This window comes from Orcinus orca, chromosome 6, assembly GCF_937001465.1.
Source record: "Orcinus orca chromosome 6, mOrcOrc1.1, whole genome shotgun sequence".
NCBI classification, from domain to species: Eukaryota; Metazoa; Chordata; class Mammalia; order Artiodactyla; family Delphinidae; genus Orcinus; species Orcinus orca.
Window position 1 is genome coordinate 109313369 of NC_064564.1, and position 21554 is coordinate 109334922.

At 40.2% G+C, this 21554-nt stretch overlaps 1 protein-coding gene across 6 annotated transcripts in view; it reads right to left on the bottom strand.

Annotated features, from left to right (window-relative positions):
* Window positions 1–21554, bottom strand: part of DENND1A (DENN domain containing 1A) — a 541841-nt gene that overhangs the window by 241241 nt on the left and 279046 nt on the right. For 5 of the 6 annotated variants that reach the window (XM_012532876.3, XM_033427225.2, XM_033427223.2 and 2 more), the window contains 3 exons: window positions 20423–20503; window positions 16456–16509; window positions 1334–1444 (listed from right to left, as the gene is read on the bottom strand). In XM_012532876.3, the coding sequence (XP_012388330.2) occupies window positions 1334–1444; window positions 16456–16509; window positions 20423–20503 (246 nt within the window). The remainder of the gene's footprint in view (window positions 1–1333; window positions 1445–16455; window positions 16510–20422; window positions 20504–21554) is intronic. The other variant, XM_049711434.1, reaches the window with a different exon arrangement.

Sequence of the window (21554 nt, forward strand, 5' to 3'; positions counted from 1 at the left end):
TTTGCATTATTAGGTGCCTTGAATTCACAGGTAAACACATCGGTAAATCATAGGCCTATGATTCTATCCATAGGAACTTCAATAGGGAAATTCCCACCATAAGAAGGTCTTTCTACCCTCTCAAACAGTCAACTTCTCCTAGTCAATATCTTTATGTAAGTTTTACCTCAAAAAGAAAAAAAGATACTGTAAACAGATATTTAACTTTAGTTAATGACAAACATACGCAATTATTGAGGGGAAGCATAGTGATGTCTGTGATTTACTTTGAAATGCATCAAAAAATAAAATGGCTTGATGGATGGTATGAGGGATGGATAGATGGATAAAGATGTGCCAAAGCAAGCATAGAAATATGTTAATGGCAGAATGTAGATGGAATAACGTGGATGTTCACTGCAAACTGATTTCAGTTTTCTGTGTTTGAGAATTTTCATAATAGATACTGGGAAAAATATAAACTCCTATACTTAGCAAGTTAAAAAAACTAACATAAAAAGAATAAGAAAAGTATTTATATTATATAGTAAAAGTTTTTACAATATAAAAAGAGCTCATCCCAATTTATTTTTTTTAAATCAAGAGCCCTATAAGATAAATGAGAAAAGACATTAACAAAATGCAAATTGGGGGGGGGGGAAACGCATGGAAAATGTTGTTACCTTTAACCAAAGAAATTAAAAATAAAGCAAACCTGCAATACCATTTGACGCCTATTTTATTAGGTAAATTAAAGCACATGTCCATGAGCACACACACAATTCTGGCAAGGCTGCAGTGCAAATGGTACACTCACGCACAGCTGGCAGCATCCACTATAAAAAAGCACAGCCTGTTTGGGAAGCAATTTGGCATCCATAAGTCATAGCACTTATTCAGTCCTTTGACCCAGTGGTCCCAATGCTTAGAATACAAACTGTATCAGTCAAATGCAGCCGAAAGATGTTCACTGCAGTGTTAGCTACTAAAGGATTAAACTACGAACTACCTAAATGGCCATGAAGAGAAAAAAGATTTAGCAAGTGATGACACATCAGTATAATGGAATATGATACAGACATATAACAAATGACAGTAATGGAAGAATGTGGAAATATGTAAAGTGTTCATAACACACGATCAAATGGGAAACTATTTATAATTGATTGTGAAACTACAAGAATAAATGAAATGTGCATTGACACTGTGAAGGAACATGAATAATTAATGAAAATGACATGTTACTACCTGAGGGGATTGTGGTTGATTTCTTCTTCTAAACTCTCCTTTAATCTTTCCGATACATCTTTCAATTAAAATAAAATTCAAAAGCCCGCCTCGACTGTCTACTCACAGTGCTGAGCTTGCTGCAGATGATGAGGATCCGGCGCTCGCAGAGCATGCTCGCGTACAGATGCAGCATGTTGTTTACGTCCACAGCCACAAAATACTCTGTCAGATTTCTCTAGGAGAAAGAAGAAGGGAGGTTTGGGGATTACTTTGTTTGTTCTTATTAAAAACGGAATCTAACAGAAGCACCCGAAACAGAAAATGATCAGAAAGTATACTCCCCTCTTCCCCAGTCCTATGCTTTCTCCCTGGGAGGCCAAATCTCACTCACATGTAAATCATGAAATGTAAAGTTGGAAGAGACCTTAGAGATGAAGGAGTCTGAGCAATCACACCTTTGGGTGGTGATTACAGTTTGAAACGTGAAGTCACATGCAGCACTGTGCTTGTTCTTCACGTCAGCTCCGAAAGGTGAGCCGGACAAGAAGTCTGCAATCTTAAAAATGAGGAAACCAAGGCAAGAGAGAGATGCCAAGATCAAAAACCCTAATGAGCAGTGAAGATGAGACCGCAGCTCATATCCTCTGACCCTGGGTCCTAGAACTTTCCCAATGCACTGTGCCATACGTCTAAGCAAAAGAAAGTACCCAGGGACCAAAACGCTTCTGGCACAGAGCCTGTTTCTGTCCAACAGGCCCCACCTGCAAAGGCCAGGCATGCTCCTCTCCTGTCATCACTGCTGGGGTCCCCTCCTCCACGGTTTACATTCTCTAAAATGCCTCGGCTGGAAGTAAAGCAATTTCCAAGATCTACAATTTCCAGGTATTTCATCAAAAGGGGGAAAAAGCCATTGAAGACAAGCAGTAGCAAGTTGTGACAAAGCAGTGTTTTAAACTAGCTTTTGTGTGTCGCCTGCGCTTCACTCCTTTTATTAGTACTGTAGATCAGTACTCTTCAGATTTCAGAAAAAGTGTAATGTGTTTCATTTCTGCAACCTTTTCTATACCCACCTGACTTTAATAATACACATGAATATGCTAATTTCTTCAATGTTACAGGTTTTCAATGCCATACAACATAATCCTCTGAAAATGAAGGGGGTTGGAGAGGGAAGGATGGCTATTGCCAGGGGTTGCAGTTTATAATGATGAAAGATCCATAACCCATAAATTCAAGTAAACCAGGTGGATTTTATGTGCAAAGTAGCATAAAGTGCTTTTTGACAATATTATGGGTTGGGAATAAGAATGAGCACTTAGGATTTATTATTGTTTGATTTGAGTACCAGGTTAACTATCGACCTTTATAAATAAAGCATGAGTGAATTAATAGGTCTGCATACTGACTACCTACCAAGTCCCAGGCACTGGACCAGGTACTCTTAAACGTGTAATTTTAAGCAATCTTCACAAAAATCCAATGAGGTATTATTCTTTCCAACATATAGGTAAACTAAGTCTAGGAGAGATTCAGTAACTTGGTACAGTCAGATTTTGGACACAGATGCAACACCATAGCCCTATACTTTCCCTTACATTACATTCTTCCTCTTAAATACTTTTAAATATCTACAATATATGAGGCTTTACATATATTATTTCACTCATCTTGAAGCCACTCCTTGAACAAACATTATCATCTCTATATACAGATAAGAAAACAGAGGCACAGAGAAGGAACTTGACCAAGGTCATATAGTAAGCGGATAAGGCATTGCTCAGTCTTGGGTGGGCTTGTCTTTAAACCTGTGTTGTTGTTGTTGTTGTTTTTCTTTTTTTTAACCACCACGAAAAATAGTAGATAAAACTTGTATTTGGAAAGAACATGCAGGATCAAAGTATGGCAAAAGAAAAAGTATTTCTGTTAAAAATTGTTATTCCATTTATTGAGTAATCCTTGTGGGCCAGAAAATAGGTGCTTTACCTGCATTCTCTCTAATCTTCTCAACAACCCTGAGGAAGGCATTATCATCTCCATTTTATAGATGGGGAAACTGAGGCTCAGGAAGGTTAAACAGTCTTCCAAAGGTCACCCAGCTGGACAGGGCCAAGTTTCAAAACCAGGTTTCCTGAACCCCAAACTCTCGCTCTAACCGCCACACAAACTTGAAAAACAAAACTGAGCAAACAAGAAAGGCAGTATAAATTAGTCAACAAGTGTACCTCTGGCCCAGTGGACTGAGGAGTGCTGAGCTAATGAAGTCAGGGTGGGGTTTGTTCTGAAGACAGTGACATGGCAGAGTTATTCTCGCAAACAAAAATACAAGGCCCTCAGCTGAGCATTTCAGTAAAATGCTTAACTGCTGATGAATTACATGAATTTTTCTTTTAGGAGAGGATGGAAGTAAAAAGAAAATAGAAATGAGGAGCTTAAAGAAGGCCAGAAAGCCCATTAGCACTTTTGACAGATCCAAAGATAACTCTGAAGCCACCAAAACGTGGCCTCAAGAGTCTGCCAAGAAGCTTCACGCTGGGTAGAAATATGTTACACAGCTTGCCGTCCAAATAGGGAGACACAGCGTCAGAGACAAATCCTGCGCCTTATTTTGGTGGGAGAAAAAAAAATCACAAGGATACTTTTGTGGATGGGAAAGGGAACATTTCTGAAATAAAAACACCACTTGGTTGAGGCATAACCCCCAGGCCAACCAGGTTCTGAAGGATTCAGGTGCTTGGTCCAAAAACTCTACACAGGTATGTTAAAAATATGTAACATTTAACCAAATTCTCTCTAAACTGTCATGTACTTTTTTTGGTATTTCTCATCCCATCTGTGCTGATTACCAAGATATTTGTGTCTAAACAGAAGCTGTCTTTCTTATCTGCTTCCTCCCTGCCTCTTTCCTTCTGGGACGCCACCCGCCTAGGCAGTGGGAGTGGGTGGGAATGGACTGGAAACCTCGATCAGCCACAGCAGCACCTGTGGGGCAGAACGGACCTTGGGAACACCTGGAGGGAGCCCTTGCAGCTCCCATCAAGCCTTATCTCAGAAGAAAAGCCCTCAGAGAGAGGGGCCTCCTTCCCCCTGCCTTTAAGAATCCGGTAGCTTAAGCTACAACCACCCTCAATTTCTCAGACCTGCCATGCTTTTCACACCCCCAGGCCTTTACTTCCTCTGTTTCCTCTGCCTAGAAGGCTCTTCTCTTCCTTGAGGACACCCATTTACTTTTCATGACTCAGCTCAAATGTCACCTTCTCCTGAAAGGCTTCCTCAACTCCTCATTTGTCAAGCTGCCCTTTGTGATTCCATGACAATTTGTCTCTATCATATAATCACTCAGTTACAAGTATGTTTTTGCCACCAGACTGAGATCCCTTTGGGTAAAATGATGTACCCCATCATCTTAGCAGTTTGATGAAAGAGAGAATCAATGAGTGGAGAAAGCAACTGACTGAAGACTACTGCTCGTTAGCTCAGGCGTGAGCAGGGTGGTATAAGAGAAACACGAGGGCCTCGAAGGGGGACAACGTGGTACGTTAGGAAGAATGGACCACTTGACTTCAGAAAACCTGGGTCTGAGTTGGATGAAGTGATCAATTACTTAGTAATGATGAAGGGCCCACAGGAAAAGAACTGACATTGGAGACTCACAAAGTCAGGTAAGGTAGCTGGAGGAGGGAGAGCTTTTAAAGGTGTCAGTGGCTACATTCATTTTTGTTTGTTTGTTTATTTATTTGGTTGTGTTGGGTCTTAGTTGCAGCAAGCGGGCTCCTTAGTTGCAGCATTCAAACTCTCAGTTGTGGCATGCATATGGGATCTAGTTCCCGGACAAGGGATCGAACCCGGGCCCCCTGCATTGGGAGTGTGGAGTCTTAACCACTGTGCCACCAGGGAAGTCCCTACATTCATTTAAAATGTAAAGAAATAGGTGATTTGTTCTTCAGGTAACTGGGGCAGGGGGCAGGGAGAACTGTACACAGAGGCAGGTGTACATTTCACAGAGAGGTCAGGGGACGAGGAATAAGAAGAGAAGGCTTCCACGGCAAGTTGTCCTAAGTTAAGACTGTAGCCAGAACACACTGTGAGCTTATATTTATTAAAAAACACAGGTATGCCACTTTCTCCCAGCATTTGGCTTCAGTGGAACTAAGTCTTCAATCTTCCATTTCTGTCTCCTATAATCAGCCAGTCAACAAACACCTGTTTGACTCCTACTAAGTGCTTAGTACCACCCTGGGAGCTAGGCCTGCAGAGATTAACTAAACATGATCCCCATTTTCTAGGAGCAGCGTTAGACCCAGAAACCTCATATGCCAAGAACTGTGATCCAGGCTAGACATGCGCCAGGGCTGGCTGAGAAGGGAAGATTCAACTCTGCCAGATGGATATGGGGGGAAGGCTGGGGAAGACTTGACAGAGGAGAAGATACTTCTCTGGGCCTCCCAACAGGGGGTTCACTTAGGGGACAGGGGGAGAAGCGTGTTCCAGCCAGAGGCAAGGGGGAGAGAGCAGCTCTATGCAGGTCAGTGGAGTGAAGGGCAGGGTGCAGGGCAGGGAGCGTGCTGGGGCAGGGGAGCTGAGTTCAGATCCTGTGGGAGCCTAGACTTGATAATAACAGGGAGGTAACAAGGAGCTGCTGAAGAATCAGGATGGTCCTATCCTGTTGCGGAAAGATCTTCCTAGAGGTCCTGGAGAGGATGTACAAGAGAGGGCAAGCAGGAGGCAGGGCAAGCAGCTAACAGGCTACTGCCACATTCAGGGAAAGAATGAGTACAAGCTATTCAGATAAAAGCTTTGAATATGAATGTCACAGATCTCTGTAAAGTGGAATCACAGGACTTGACAATGGATCAGACTCTGAAATGGGGCAGGAAGGATCTGGGACAAGGCCCAGACTTCCAGGTTCCTGTGCTCGACATCTGTCCACTTGCCCAACAAGTTTTTTTTAAAGGGAGAGTCCAGTCTTTTAATGAAGGATCAATCCTCCTTCTAAAGAACCATCAGTCCTGTCAAACATGGTATTGCTGTCCACCTAGTCTTAGGCCCAGTGTCCTGGGTTATAATGCCATCATGGCGAAGCCTAAATAACTACCCCCTTTATTCCCTGACAATTACTCCTCCATGTGACTCACTTGCTAAAAAGGAAAACCTTGCTTAGACAGACTACTTCCCAGTGTCCATGCTCAAAAGGGCTCAGTTTTCTCAGTGCTAGTAAGTTTTTAGGCTTAAGGAAGGACGTTCCTTTTCTATTCATGGAGTTTAAGCATATTTTCAGTTACATATAGTTATGTGCCTCTGAGCATCCTCCTATATGCCTAGTAATTATTATTTGGGCCCACTCTGTAGGGCTGGGTAGCAGGGACACAAAGCTGACCACTTTCCAGGCCGAACAGGGCTCAAGTCCGAGAAAGGTCTCTGGTTAACAGAGAAAGAGCAGCCCGGAAGTTGAGCTTCAGAAGAGGCACGTACAAGGCTCTCCAGGCTTTTCATTTCTACAAAAGCAACAGCGCGGAAGAACACTTCCAGCTCTAACTCTCTGTGGCTCTAAATCCAGACAAAGAAGAAAGGAAGACACTTGGCAGAACCCCATTTCCCCCAGGAGAAGCCCCATAATGGCTGCTCCCTTTTAGTTGTCCCTGCTGGCTCCTGTGCCGATCCAGGTGGCTGGGGACTTCAGGCTCACTGCGATCCACGCCCCGGGTGAGGAAGCAGGTGGGGGTGGGGGTGCTGATGGGAGGTGGAATGGGCCTCGGAAGGGAGGGGATACAGTGGGGCTCAGAGAAAAAGGGTCTTAGGTTCAGTACCTTAGGGAAATGAGATAATCCCCAAACTAAAGAACTGACTCTAAGCTGGGTACTCCTTGGAGCCTTCGAAACAGATGCTAGTCCGCCCCACGGTCTGTCATTTTATTAGTCTTTGTCACTCTCAGCTTTATACACAGTATAGATGATAAAGACTTACTGTACTGTGTCTGGAGGAGGTTTCTAAGGCAAGAGGCTGGTTTTGTCCAAGGGCCTTATTTCCTGAAATAACTCTTGCTCAGATTATTTTACCATAATGTAAACCTTTAAAATCCTCAATTAATTTTTTAAAATAAGAATTTAGGTCATTTTAGTTGTGTAGGATTCTTAAAAAGAAATTATAAATTTGGATTCTAAAATAATCTGTTTGAGAAAGAATCCCACAAACTCACACAAGCAATCAAATCAGAGAAGTATCTTATAGGAAAGAAAGCAGAGTTTACCCGGAGGTCAACTTTTATCCCTCTGTATGAATGGAAAAACCATTAGAATAAACAATTACCTGACAACTCTTAACAGCAACAATGGAATTCTCTATAATCTCAGTACTTGAAAATAGGTCTTCTACTACTACCACTTCAACTTTGTTTATTTTTGAAAGTCATGATGAGTTCATAAATCTTTTCTATATCATGGTGCATCTTTTGACAAAGTGGAGTCTGGGCAATGTTATATGTAACTGTCCGTTCTAAATGCTTTCCTCGCATCATTAACCACTTGGTATGACACAGGCCAGATAATTAAGACAGGTTTGTTTAACATTCTAAAAGAAGGTCTATATGATTATCCATTAATCAAAAGTAAACTTCAAACCCTGGCCACTAAAAAAATTCCTTAGAGAGCCAGTTTACAATGTAATTATGAATACATATCTGTTCATGATCTGTGACTTTTTTTTAAAATGCAGGTCAACTGTTTAAATTTATAAAGATTTATGCTCATTTAATTATTGCCTGTATAAAATTCACTCCTACATGTGTTAACTTGATAGACAGAAAAAACCCTGAAGAGCAATTACATAGTGATAGTTTTTCAGTGAAAAAGAAGAAAATATTTTTACACAGAAATTGTAGAAATAATGAGAATTAAGTTCAACAGGGATCTGAAAGTGGAAAGACTTAATTTTCTCCATTTGCTTTTCATTAACATCTTGCAGACGCACTGGCCCAAAAGCCAAGTGAAAGGAACTGTTATTTTTCCTTCTCCTGAGAGTGACTGCATTGCTAATTCATTCAATCATTCAGTCATTCCGTAAATACGTACTGAATATCTACTCTGTTCTAGGTACAGTGCTAATTACGGAGATGCAGTGATGAAAAAATCTGATCCCTATCCTTATGGAAGGAGAACTGATAAAAACAGTCACACAATTAATTCTATAATTTACACTTAGGATGAGTGATTTCTTAGGAAGGTACTGGGAGCCAAGGAGCAGAGGCCCAGGACCCAGCAGCGTCTTGGTGATGGAATCAGACTGACCTGAGCGTGAATGCTGGTTTAGCATTTATTGGCTGGGTGGCTAGGGGTAAGTTACTTCATGTCTCTGGGCTCTATCTCCTCTTCAGATCAGGGATAACAACCATACTGTAAGGCTGCTGTGAAGATTTCATGATATAACAAATAGTACCTGATCTGATCCACAGTGCATGTTCAATCAATACTACCTCCTTTCCCTCTCTCACATTAACCCTTCTCTGAAGCTGTCCAGAAGAATATAATTATCTGCTGACAGAATCAAGTTCCATATCCCAAAGTCCTTTTACCCTTTTCTTTGCTTATTCTCTTAGTTCAGAAGTCCCTAAGAGGAGATAATCAATAAATGTGTACACAACATCTCCCACATGACAGGCACTAGAGTCCTGGACTCTATTTCTTGTACCATTTCCAGTCAATGGTGGCTGCTAAGAGACTTTTGTGGCCAAACATACACTCCATGAAAAGTGTTGCTCTTCACAACCAAAAATGTTAGCAAAAACCAAGAAAAGATAAGCTCCAAGAAGTAATGCTCCCTAGCCCTTGGCCACAACTCAAGAGAGGTTAAGACTAGAATTTTAGGAAAGCTGAAGGACAAAGGGAAAGAAAGGACCATCAAAAGCAGTATCTCTGTGGCACCAGGCATTGAACTTGGAACTTTACATGTAATAGTTCACTTGTTCCTCCCACTTTCCTTTATTAGATAAGGAGGCTTGAGAATATAAGTAAGTATCCCAAGGTCCCAGAGTGGTGGAGCCCAGTGTCTGGCTGTCTCCAAAACTCATGTTCTTTCCACTACAGCAGACTATATCATATTAACAACCCCTTCGTTATTGCTTGTTTCAATTTGCAATGCAGCAATTTAGTCATTTTAAATTAATCCTTGAAAACCTGCCAAGAGATTAAAATGCAAATTTCAACATGGCTAGAGCTCAATAGCGATTCTATGTCAAAAATCACACAAATTGGTCCTACAGAAGTTCAGATTCTCCTTAGAGGAAAAGCTTTCCTGCTTCATTTCATACTTGAAATATGAAAAATCATTTCTTTTCCTTTTTCCATTCCTCATGAATATCAAAAGTCAACTGCAGGGACGCAGGGGGGTATAATGGAAACAAAATGTTTTGGTTCCTTACAAACCTGGGTCACTACACCCCATTTGGAAGCAGACCTTGTGCTATAACCTCAGGCCTGTGAGCCCTGGGTCCCCACATGTAAAATGAGGCTCACGTCTACCTCTCACAGAATAGCTGTAAGGATTTAAATGGAACCATGTATGTTAGGAGTCTGGCAGATTGTTTTTATTATTCTCACTTAGAAACAAACAAGGCCAGCCTTTTACTGGTCTGCAAAGGAAGATTTAGGGGACAATGGGTCATACACAGGGAATTGGTTCATTAGTGGCAAAACCAGCAGAGGGAATGCAAATTTTTTTAAATGGCGGGGGCAGGGGAGGTAGCATACAGTGCAAACAGGAATTGGAGGTGGGGTTATGAAGAAGATAAATTTTTTTTTTCCTACACTATTTCTAATCTCAGTAATTGTGGTTTTGAAAATTGAGAAACTGTCAGGACTTTCAGGTACCTTAAAGTTCTTGAGTAATTCTCAGTCCTTAAAATTAAAAACTAGAAAGATGAACTTAACCTAGGCAATAATTGTTATTATAACATTGTTATAATAGCAAAACATTAGAGACAATCTAAATGTCTGTTAGTAGGTGAAACATAGTTAAAATATGTGGGGATTTCCAGTAAAATATGGTGGATTAAACATATGTATTTGTTTAATACATATTTTCTCTCTCCTGATACCATGCAATCCTCACCACCCCCTGCCAGGAAAAGTCACAATGAAATAATTTTAAAAGATGTAAACCTCAAAGAACAGGAGAAAAGATAGTAATGGAAGAGAGAGATGTCAAATTTTTTGGAAGCCAGATGTTATTAAATAAATGGTTCTCAACCTGGGTCATTCGCCCCAGTGGGCTTCTGGCAATGTCTGAAGATATTTTTGGTTGTCACAGCTGGGGGTGGGGGGTACCGTCTTACAGTGGGTAGAGAGAGCCCAGGGATGCTGTTAAACACCCCACAACATACAAAACGATCCTGCACAACAAAGAATGATCTGGTTCCAGGTATCAAGAGTGTCAACCGAAACTTTAGTTGAGAAACTAAAGAAGAATGACTTGGCAGCCCAGAAAAGGCTGGGCCCGGGGCACAGGGCAGCAAGCATCCAACCCAACTTACACCACAGAACTCCAAAAAAGTTCAGGAACTGCAGACACCGAGCACCTCTAAAGGCTAGGGGAAGGGTGCCGATAAAAAGAAGAGTAATTCGATCCCAAGATTCTCCTCTCCCACCTCACTCAGCTAGTCAACTGGCCTTTTGGCACCCCTCCTGAGGAAAAACTGTTTACTTTCTAGTAACCAGAAAGGTTTGGGAACACTAGGTACAGCTGAGGACAGGGGATAAAGAATTAAACAAAAAATGGGAGGGGAGCTTAAAGTATACATGCTAAATGTTCATATCCTGTAACTTACCACCCCACTCAGCTTCCAGAACACGTGTTATGAAGCTTACAGTCACTGGCAAGAGAAAACTGACTAGTCCAAAAGAAAAGATTCTGATATTGACATTTAAAATCCTCCCCTCATCCCCAGTAGCCAGGCCTCTAAGCCATGATCTACAGTAAAGCCCACCAGGTAACAAGCCCCATTCATGAACACAGAGCTTCCAATTAGCTTTTTAAGGCCTCACTCAGATAGGATTGGGCACCTATTTGAGGAAAGGCCTCTACAATCAAAGATACAGAACAAAACAAACAAACAGAAGAGAGGACCTCTAAGCAAGAAAACAATGCAAAGAGAAGAAAAATATTTTAAATTTATGAATAACAGTGTCAAAGCAATAAGAAGAAATGTTGTACCCATGAAACAAGATGCCATTAAAAAATGAATAATCTATTGTACAACACCAAAAAGCTCTTGGATATTAACAGTGATGGCAGAAGTAAAGAATTCAAAAGGGTGGAAAGATTAGCTGAAGAAAGTAGAAAGAAGACCAAAAGAGACATGGAAAATAGAAAAGTTATGAAAATTAAAGGATCAACACTAGGAAGCTTAACATGCCACCACAGAGACCCCAGAGAAAGAAAAGAGAAAAAAATAAAGAATTTTTTCAAAGAAATAATGTGAGAACATTTCCCAGCTCTAAAGGACATGAATTTTCAGACTGTATGGGTCCACCAAATATCCAGCACAGTAGATGAAAATGGACCCATAGCAAGGCAAATCACTGTACAATTTCAAGATACTAGAGACAAATAAAGGATCCAAAAAAACCCCACCCAAAATGAAAACAAAAAAAGACCCCAGCAATCAGAACGGATCAAGACTTCTAAGCTTCAACGTGAAATCTAGAAGTCAATGGAGCTATGTCTTCAAAGCTCTGAGGGTAATTCCCAACCCTATCTAGAGTAGAATAAAGTCATTCGCAGTCATGCAAGGTCTAAACATGTTGCCCCCAACACTGTCAGGAAACTACTGGAAAATGTTTCACCAAAATAAAGGAATAAGATAAGCAGTAAGATGTGAAATCCAGGAACTCTTATTTGACAAAAGTATAAGAAAGAAAACATATCATAATCTATCATATGATTCAGCTTGCTCACTGAAATGTAAACATTAACTTTTGATTTAAATTTTTTCCTGAAGACAGAGAAAGGATGGGGGAGGGGAAACGTGAGTGAGAAAAGGATACTTTATGTATATGTGTGTTTCTGGGGGAGAGGGGATCAGAGGTAATAAAAGACCTAAATTCATCTTCCATGAGAAAGTCAATAACTGTTATCTGAAACAGAAAAATTAAGAACAGCAATATGAACATGTCAGGTAAACACATGGAGAGAAATACTACAACTGCTAAAAACCTGAAGGTAGCTGCCTCTGGGGAACGGGAATAAAGGAAAATTTGGAAACTTCATCAACAATTATGTGATACTACATGTCTGTTTAAGCCGTTAATATGTATTACTTTCATAAGAATAAAATACCATTAAATAAAAATATCACTTAACATAGATGAAAGATATGAACAGTTTTGAGAGTACATTAAAAAAATAAGTTGCCAAACAGTATGAATAGTACTGTTTTATGTCTAAAAAAATGTCTACAACACACAAGGATTCATACATTTAACATGTAAATTCATAGAGAAAGGTCTGAAATGACACTCATCAAACTCTGGATGGAGAATGGGATTGGGGTGGGGGAGGGATGGTGGGGCTGGGATGGTGGTAATGTGGGACCTTTCACTTTTTTTAATATGTACTTCTGAATTGTTTGATTTTTTTTACAACAAAGATATTTGTAAAGAATTTTTCATAACACAGGTAAATGTTCAGAATACATTGTCATAGAAAAAGCAGGTATAAAGGTATATAATTGATATGATCCTCCCCCATTGTGTTTTTTAAAATGTAGCTTCCAAGCTTTAAAAAAATAAAAAATCAAAAGAACCCTTTTATCTCAAACAAAATATTACTGAATTCCCAATTTAAGTAGATAGAAATGAACCTGCTCTGAATAAAGCAGAAGCATCCATGCCCTGGTGGGTCAGCCGTTTAGCTCTCTCAGTCCTTCCCATGTCCCAAAGAACCTCAGGCAGGGCTCCAGGCAGAACAACTTGAAAACTACTACTATCACAGAAATGAAGAAAAGAAAAACTCAGAACATGACTTCCTCAGGGACTACAATGATTTTTTCTTTTGCTTTTTTTTTTTTTTTTTTTTTTTTTGCAGTACGGGGGTCTCTTACTGCTGTGGCCTCTCCCGTATGCGGAGCACAGGATCCAGACGAGCAGGCCCAGCGGCCATCGCTCACGGGCCCAGCCGCTCCGCAGCACATGGGATCCTCCCGGACCGGGGCACGAACCCGCGTGCCCTTCATCGGCAGGCGGACTCTCAACCACTGCGCCACCAGGGAAGCCCTCTTTTCCTGCTTATAATACACATATATACATACCATTCCTATGACTTGGAACAGTTTAAACAGTAATAATATCTGTTCCTTACCATGCCTATATAACCAACTAAACCTGACACATTCATAGCAGCGAGGGGTGGAGAAGGTCAATAGAACTCCATTAATCTTTCCAAGTTATGATTCTATACTCATATTTCCTATTTCTTAGGGTGACTTGGATCAGTTACATTTTTCTAGAAATTTTTATATTATCACAATTTTCAAATTTATTGGATACGTCTAAGATTATTTTGTTGTTTTTAGAAATTTAGTTTTTAAAAAGTCTATTTTTCAATTTTACTTTAACAATATTTTCTAACTAATTACATTGTAACTTATTCTTCAAGTTTGGATTTTTTTTATCGCTATCCTTCTTCTGGCTTCTTGAATTGCAAGTCAAGTTCATAATTTTCTAAAGTTATTATTTATAATGAAAGCATCCAAAGCTATGAATTTTCACAAGAGTAGTTTTGGCCAAATCTGTTAGGTTTTTGTTGTTCAGTGTTCTCACTAATTATTAGATAATTATTATTATCTAAATAATATCCAATTTCAATGTTTTATCTTCTTTGACCCAACCACTCCTTCAAGTAGATGAATATTTTTAAAATCTTTATTCATCATTAATTTCTAGGTTTATTTCATTGTAATAAAAGACAGTGGCCTGTAAGAGTTTGAGTTTTCCTGTTTTGAATTCTTCGGTGCAATCTAGCACATAATCAATTTTTTTTTTGTGGTATGCGGGCCTCTTACTGATGTGGCCTCTCCCATTGCGGAGCACAGGCTCCGGACGCTCAGGCTCAGCGGCCATGGCTCACGGGCCCAGCCGCTCCACAGCATGTGGGATCTTCCCGGACCGGGGCACGAACCTGTGTCCCGTGCATCGGCAGGCGGACTCTCAACCACTGCGCCACCAGGGAAGCCCCATAATCAATTTTTATAAATGTTCCATGCCACAGCCCTGGCTTCTGCTCTTTCTGCAGGACTTTTCCAGTTCTTTTTGGGTTCCTTCATTGTCTACACCTTCTTGACTGCTCAATAACCATCTCCTTTACGTTGCAGAAATTCCTCAAATTTTCTAGCTCATGGTGGCTCCTTCTGCCATTACGTGGACATTTTTCTCCTTAATTTTATAGTTCTCTTATCATTTCAATGGAATTTTTTGAGAGATGAAAGGTAAAATTATGGGCTCAAAGTGTAGCACAATATATAAGAACTCAGTTTCTAGTATCAGAAAGATCAATGTTTGAATTCCAGTTCTACCATTTCTGTGCTGTAGGACCTTGAATATGTTACTTAAGTTTTCAGGACCTCTGTTTCCTTATATAAAATAATAATTAGGGTACTGACTACCTAAGCTTATTACGAGAGGTAAATGAGAAAATACAGGTAAAGCATTGAATACCTTATTTGACAAGGACTAGTACTCAATGAACATTAGCTATTGTTGTTAAAATGGTAACTGTGGTGTGGATTTTTTTATTACTTAATGTCAAACCAAAAAAAAGCAATGTTTTCCACCAGAGCCTAATCACGTAGATAGTAAACTTTGTGAATATCTTCGACAATCCCAGTTTATTAAGACTGTTACCTAATCACAACCCTATAGCCTAACTTCATTAATTAAATGTGATTACCTGACTTATTCCAGTACTTTAAAAAAGTAATCAAGTACATACCCAAAAGAATCAAAAGGATTGAACACAAAGTTCAATCTGTACACCAAAGTTCAAAGCAGCATTATTCACAATAGCCTAAAGGTGGAAGCAACCCAAGCGTCCATCAACCGATAAATGAAACGTAGTATGTTACGTATATATAATGAAATATTATTCAGCCTTAAAAAAAGAAGGAAATTCTGACACATGCTACAACATGGATGAACCACAAAGGCATTATGCTAAGTGAAGTACACCAAACACAAAAGGACAAATATTGTATGATTCTACTTAAATGAGGTGCCTAGAGTAATCAAATTCATAGAGACAGAAAGAATAGTGGTTGCCAGGTGATGATGGGAGGAGGAGGGAAATGAGTTGTTGTTTAAAGGGTTATTTAATGGCCACAGAGTTTCAATTGGGAAAGATGAAAAAATGGAGATGGATGTTGGCGACACTTGCACAACAATGTGAATGTGTTTACCAATGAAATATATACTTAAAGACGGTTAAAACAGTAAATGTTACATTATGTACATTTTGCCACAATTTAAAAAGCAACCAAGTGCCTTAGTGGTGGTGATTCTATATTTAATTCTACGTAGTACTATTCACAATCCGAGTAAAACATTTTGAAAATACGTCTTAAGCCTAGGCTAGATAACGTCATTCGGCTTGTTCAGAGGGCAAATATTACCCTCTGCTCCCTCAGACTCAAGTTCACTGCTAAGTCTTTAAGAGGTGGGGATGGGGGTCCTCACACTTCTACCCAAAATTACTTTTACTTTCTTAAAAGCCAATATAGAAATGTAGTAGGAGCATAATTTTACTTGAGTATATCTACCCTAATAAAGAAATCTTTATATGGCAAGTTCTTTACATAGAAGCATTTTATTTACAACAGCAAAAACTAAAAACCCCTAAATTCACAACAGCGAGGAAATAGCTAAATAAGCTACATAGCAAATTGAATATTATGCAGCCAACAAAAATGACTGTGAATGAAATGGCAAAATGCTTATGTAATAGGTGATTCTAACTATGTAAATAATACATTCTAAAAAGACTACAATGAGACATCAACATGTTAACAGGTGATTACCTTTGAGAGGTATGAATAATGATCTTTCCTTGTCTTTATACTTTCTATATTTTTAAAATATTCTCTATTTGGTTTTACTTTCATAATGCATTATTTTTATAATGGGAAAATATATCCTTTTATTTTCTTTCAAAATTAGTAAAAAAACAAAGAGGAATAAAAATTTAATCCACCCCTGCCCAAGTACTCACATTCTCAGGGATGCTGGGAAGTTCTCTGGTGTCAGGCACAGTAAAATAAGAATGCTGGAAAAGACAAACAAAAGCTATTTATTTCTGCAAAAGTATGCAACAAGCACATTATTCAGAAATCAGGTAAATGATCTGAAGATAATTCCTCACTCAGATGAAGAAACAGAGTTTCACTCATAGAGAACAGTCTATGGAATATTTCCTTAGGATAATGTTGGATTAAAGCCAGATGCATTAAATCATTCGTTTGGTAGATGGAGTTCTTTGCTATGAAAGAGGAACTTCTTTGAGATACAAAAGAACAGCTCAAGGAAGTTAAAGGCCAAATTCTTTTACGATGTTTGCAGGTTTCTGAACACATGAAAGCTACAGACTTCATAATTTATTGTTCGGTGAGGCAAGTGGACACTAGGGACCAAATATCACTAGGTTCACTTAGGAATGGTCTTTACCAACCAAACCTGCCATTTCATTTCAGCACCTGAGATTATATCCATCTACAAGCTGCGGGCCAAATCTGCCCCGAAGGCCCAAGGGATGTTAAGGACAGCTCCAGTGGAAGGACTGCTGCCCTGAGACACTGCAGATGGCTAACAGTGGAGAAAGTCTCTCCACTATGCATGCTCTGCAAATAAGCCTCCTGACTTCCAGTGCAAATTCCAGTGAAGGGAGCTGGAGACTCAGTGGAGTTGAAAACCTGACCTGTTCAGAGAACTTTCAAGGAGGCATCTCCAAGCATGTGTCTCTGAGTTAAATGAAAACAGGCTGAACTGATGACACCTCCTCCGTGCTACTAAAGACTCAGAGAACAATGGCAAGCAGGAATGGAAAGAGCCTGGTGCTGGCCAATTAAAGAAGGGATTGTGCAAAGGCCAGGAAGGGTCACATACAGAGAAAGTCAGCTTAGCCATGGCCAAAGTTCAAACCTAGACCCCCAAGTGACATTTCAGGAAGTTCTCCCCACTCCCCATTCTTGGATAATTGCAAAATAAGTAGGTCTCTGGAAAAATGAGTTGTACAGGCCTCCTGAAATGAAAGGCCTGGGGGACAACTGCAATAACGAAAATAGCAACAATAACAGTATAAGCTATTTGTCTAATATTCAGCAGATATTTATGAACACCTGCTGCATGGAAGGCTTTATATCAGGTACTTTATAAATAGTATCTCTAATTTCCACAGCAAAATTTAAGATAGATATTATGTCCATGTTACAAATGGGTAAATTAAGGCTTAGAGAGGTAAAGTGACTTAAGGTCATACAGCTAGCAGGTGACAGAACTAGGATTGAAACCAGGCCTGCATAACTAGAGCTATGCTCTTTCCACGATAACAGACTGTTATACCTGTGCTTTTTAATGAGAAAATTATAGCTAAAGCCATTTGAATTAAACTAATAAACTGAAAAGTAAAAAGAAAAAAAAATTAAAAGATAACTTAAAAAACACCCCCTGCAGTGCACTATTCCAAAATCTGTGGGTTTGTGTCAAAACATTATCTATGAAGTATTATGACAGAGATTATGTAGCATATTAGTTATGGGAAACTAACTGGAAACTAGTTAATTAATTCAAGTCAACAATGAGGATTAAAATAATAAAAGTAAAATACAGGTTAAATTTGATGCCATGAGATACCAAATTCTATACCAAATGGCTAAAAGGGAGTCCCAGGAAATGTTCAGTAATGGAAGTCCACATGGTGATGGAGTCACAGAATAAGGATCGGCACAGTGAGGGACAAAGGACAGGGACCACAGAGTCAGACACTTAATAGTTATGTGATCTTAGGCCACTTCACTTAATAGCTCAGAACCTCAATTTTTTAACCTGTAAATGGGAATTGTAATATCTACTTCAGAACTGCTGTGAAGAATAAATGTTATATATGTGAAGTGCCTAGCATTCCATAAATGGTATTTTAATAGAAAATTATTATTACTCTCTCAACTGTTCGTTTATATTCCTATTTTTCTCAATCACCTATAGAAGACACACAGAAACATTCTCTCGTGACTCAAGACAGAAAGTCCAAGACTGCCATTTTATCAATTTTTCAGGCTCTATAATACAGTTGAGACTAACCCTTCAGAAATGCAACATGGAGAGAGGAATTCCTTGTGAAGAGGAAAGAAGAAAATATCTGCCTTTACAAATGCAACAGATTGTAAATAGTGAGCCTACTCAATTCCAAAACCAACTACTCCCCAGGCTGTCCTTTGAGATTCTGTCTTGCTCCATCGCCCATGAAATGCTGGGACCAGAGGAGGTCAGAAACATTCCTAGAAACCACTGGCATGAAACAGCTGCAACACCCCCCCCCCCCTCAACAGTTCTTCCTGCCCCTGCGATGGCTTGTCCTTGAGGCCTGGCAGCCACTCAAAGGAAGGAGAGGCCCTTCCTCCCCAGTAGCTGGTGACCCACCCAGGCTACTCCCCAGCTACCTGTCAGATGTCATTACAGACTGAAACGGTGAGATCAAGCTGCTTAGGAAAAGGGACAGAGACAAAGGCAAAGTTGCTTCGCTATGCGGCAATGACTGGGGCAGGTTTAAAGCTCATTTCTTCATCTTTTCCAGACACTCTTCCTTATACAAATTTCTGGAAAAAGGTTTCTTTCCTTCCTATGCTCCATTAAAATGAGCAAAAACCTCTACCAGTTCCTTCTTTCCTCCCTTTCTTTCAACACTCATGGCCTAGTGGAAAGAACATAGGCTTGGAAGTCAGCCCTGGGTTTAAAAGCCCCGATCTCACTTATTAACCACACGACCTTGGGCGGGCAAGAATCTTTCTCTCTAAGCCTCAACTATGAAATGAGAATGCTAATATCTATTTGTAGAGTTGTTTTGAACACTAGAGATGCATACTTGGCATAAATTAGGAACTTAGTATATAACAGATCTATTATTAGTTATTGGCAGTAATATTGCTTTCAATGTGATCATCATGAAAAAACCCCCCTATATGTTCATTTTCTTTAAGAGGGAAAATACCAAGTTAATTACCACTGAATACCAACACTGTACCTGGTTCTACTGAAGCTGAAAGACAAAACTTCTTAAACATTCAGACCCCACAACATGGGGGAAACAGCCCCTGGATAATCAATAGCTGGTCAAAGGGGATCCATCTGAGAATTCTGATGAAGGTGGTGACAAGGGTTTGACCTAGAGAACTGCAGTAACTGAAATATGGAAAAGAACTCCTTATCTGATGCCTTATCTGACAGATGAGGAAATTGAGACCCACGAAGTTAAAGGTTTTGATTAAGATCACTCAGGTCATTGGCAAAACTATGACTTGGGGATTGAAATCTCCCAATTTGTAATTCAGAGGCTTTTCCACCCTGGCACACTACAGACCACATAGCATGTACATAGAAGAGTTCAAGGAAACGATCTGGCCAGGAACTGTGCTAGACAGTCTCTATCCCTGTCCTTGAGGGCGTACAGTCCAGTGGCGGAGACAGGAAAACAGGTTGTTCCAACGTGTTTTGTGACTAAGTACTGCAAAGTGTACAAGCTGCTTGGGGCAAAAAAAGAAAACCTTAGCTAAGGGGGGTTACCCTGGTAAACAGGGGAAAGGCGGTGAAGGTTCAGGGGTGGCAGGATGGGCTTCAGTGAAGGGGCAGACACAGCAGTGCTAGGGGGCAAAGCATGAGGCAAGGAGCCCCGCAGGGGCTGAGGAGGCAGGGGTCAGCCATCCCATTCCAAGCCCAGCATCTGCCATTCAGGAGATGATAGCGACGGGATGACAGCCAGGAAGAGAGGAGCCTGGGGGCATTTGGGATCCATTTCTCATGGAATCCCAGAGAAAGAAAGAAATACATCTCCCTGGCCTGTCTTGAGGTCTCAGAGTACTTGGAGGTGGGGAAGGTGCAGATGACAGAAGACAATCCCATTTGGCTCTTTCTTACTGTTAATAATGGAAAGGTTTCTCAGTGATTGCTAATATTCTGCCGCCACTTACCACGCTGAGATGAACAGATACTCCTGGGTCAGGGATAGGAAGTTTGTGCAGAGTTTCAAGAAGCTCATTCCACTGACTCTCCTGAAAGAAATAAAAGGCCTAAGTAACAAAGGCAGGGCTGAGCCCTTAGTCAGAGACCTGCAGGGAGGTCTGGGCACACAACAGAAATAGGTTTGATATTCAAGTAGGGTTGGACAAAAGACACTGCTTAGGCTCAATAAAAGAGCCAAACAGATCCGCCCACACCAAGTTTGACATTTTCTACTTAGTGAGACACCTACCATGACCGCCTTTTATGGATCATATACCATAAGCTCTCAGCAAATCTATCCTCTCAACTCCATAGCAACAACTTTTAAATGCAAACAACCCCAGCTTACAGGGCGGGGGTGGTAGGGAGAAATAACGATGACACTATAGATCTTGTCTTCATCATCATTACCCTCAATTAATTTTATTGAGTGTTCACTGGATACACAGCAGCCTCCAATTATGGAAAGTTAAAAATGAACTACTACAACAGCATGGAATACAGGATGGTGGCTGTGCATTTTAATTAGTGAAACTGAGCCACAAAATGAAATGCAAAGCAGTACAAATTCGACTGAAAACAGGTTCACCTTTAAAATGCTCAAAAGAACACTGTTTACGGAAGTATCCAAAAGCTATTTCTCCCACCCTGTGGAATTCTCTGTGCTGATAAAACGGTAATAAACTTACATTTGTACCCATTTGGTAGGTGTTTGAGCCTCACAACTACCTCACTTTACAGGTTGAAAACTAAGGCTCCGAAGGGTAAAGGAACTTGACTCAAATCATCCAGCTGGTAAGTTGCACAGCCAGGAGCTAATCACAGGTTTTCTGTGTTCAAACCCGGAGCCCTCTCCCCTGTTCCACAGCTGTCTTTGTTAGTGAATTTAAAGGAGAGGGAAAAGAGGATGGGCCCAAAGTAAAATCCTGTTTCAATCTGAATTCATAAGTTACTCAAATTTCTCAGGGGGTAGAAATGAACGTGTGCAGGTACACAAGTTTAATTTTGCTCTGAAACAATCTCAAATTTACAGAATAATCACACGACAGTACAAAAAAACTTTATTTCCATTTGAGAGTTACCAACATTATGTCCCAACAT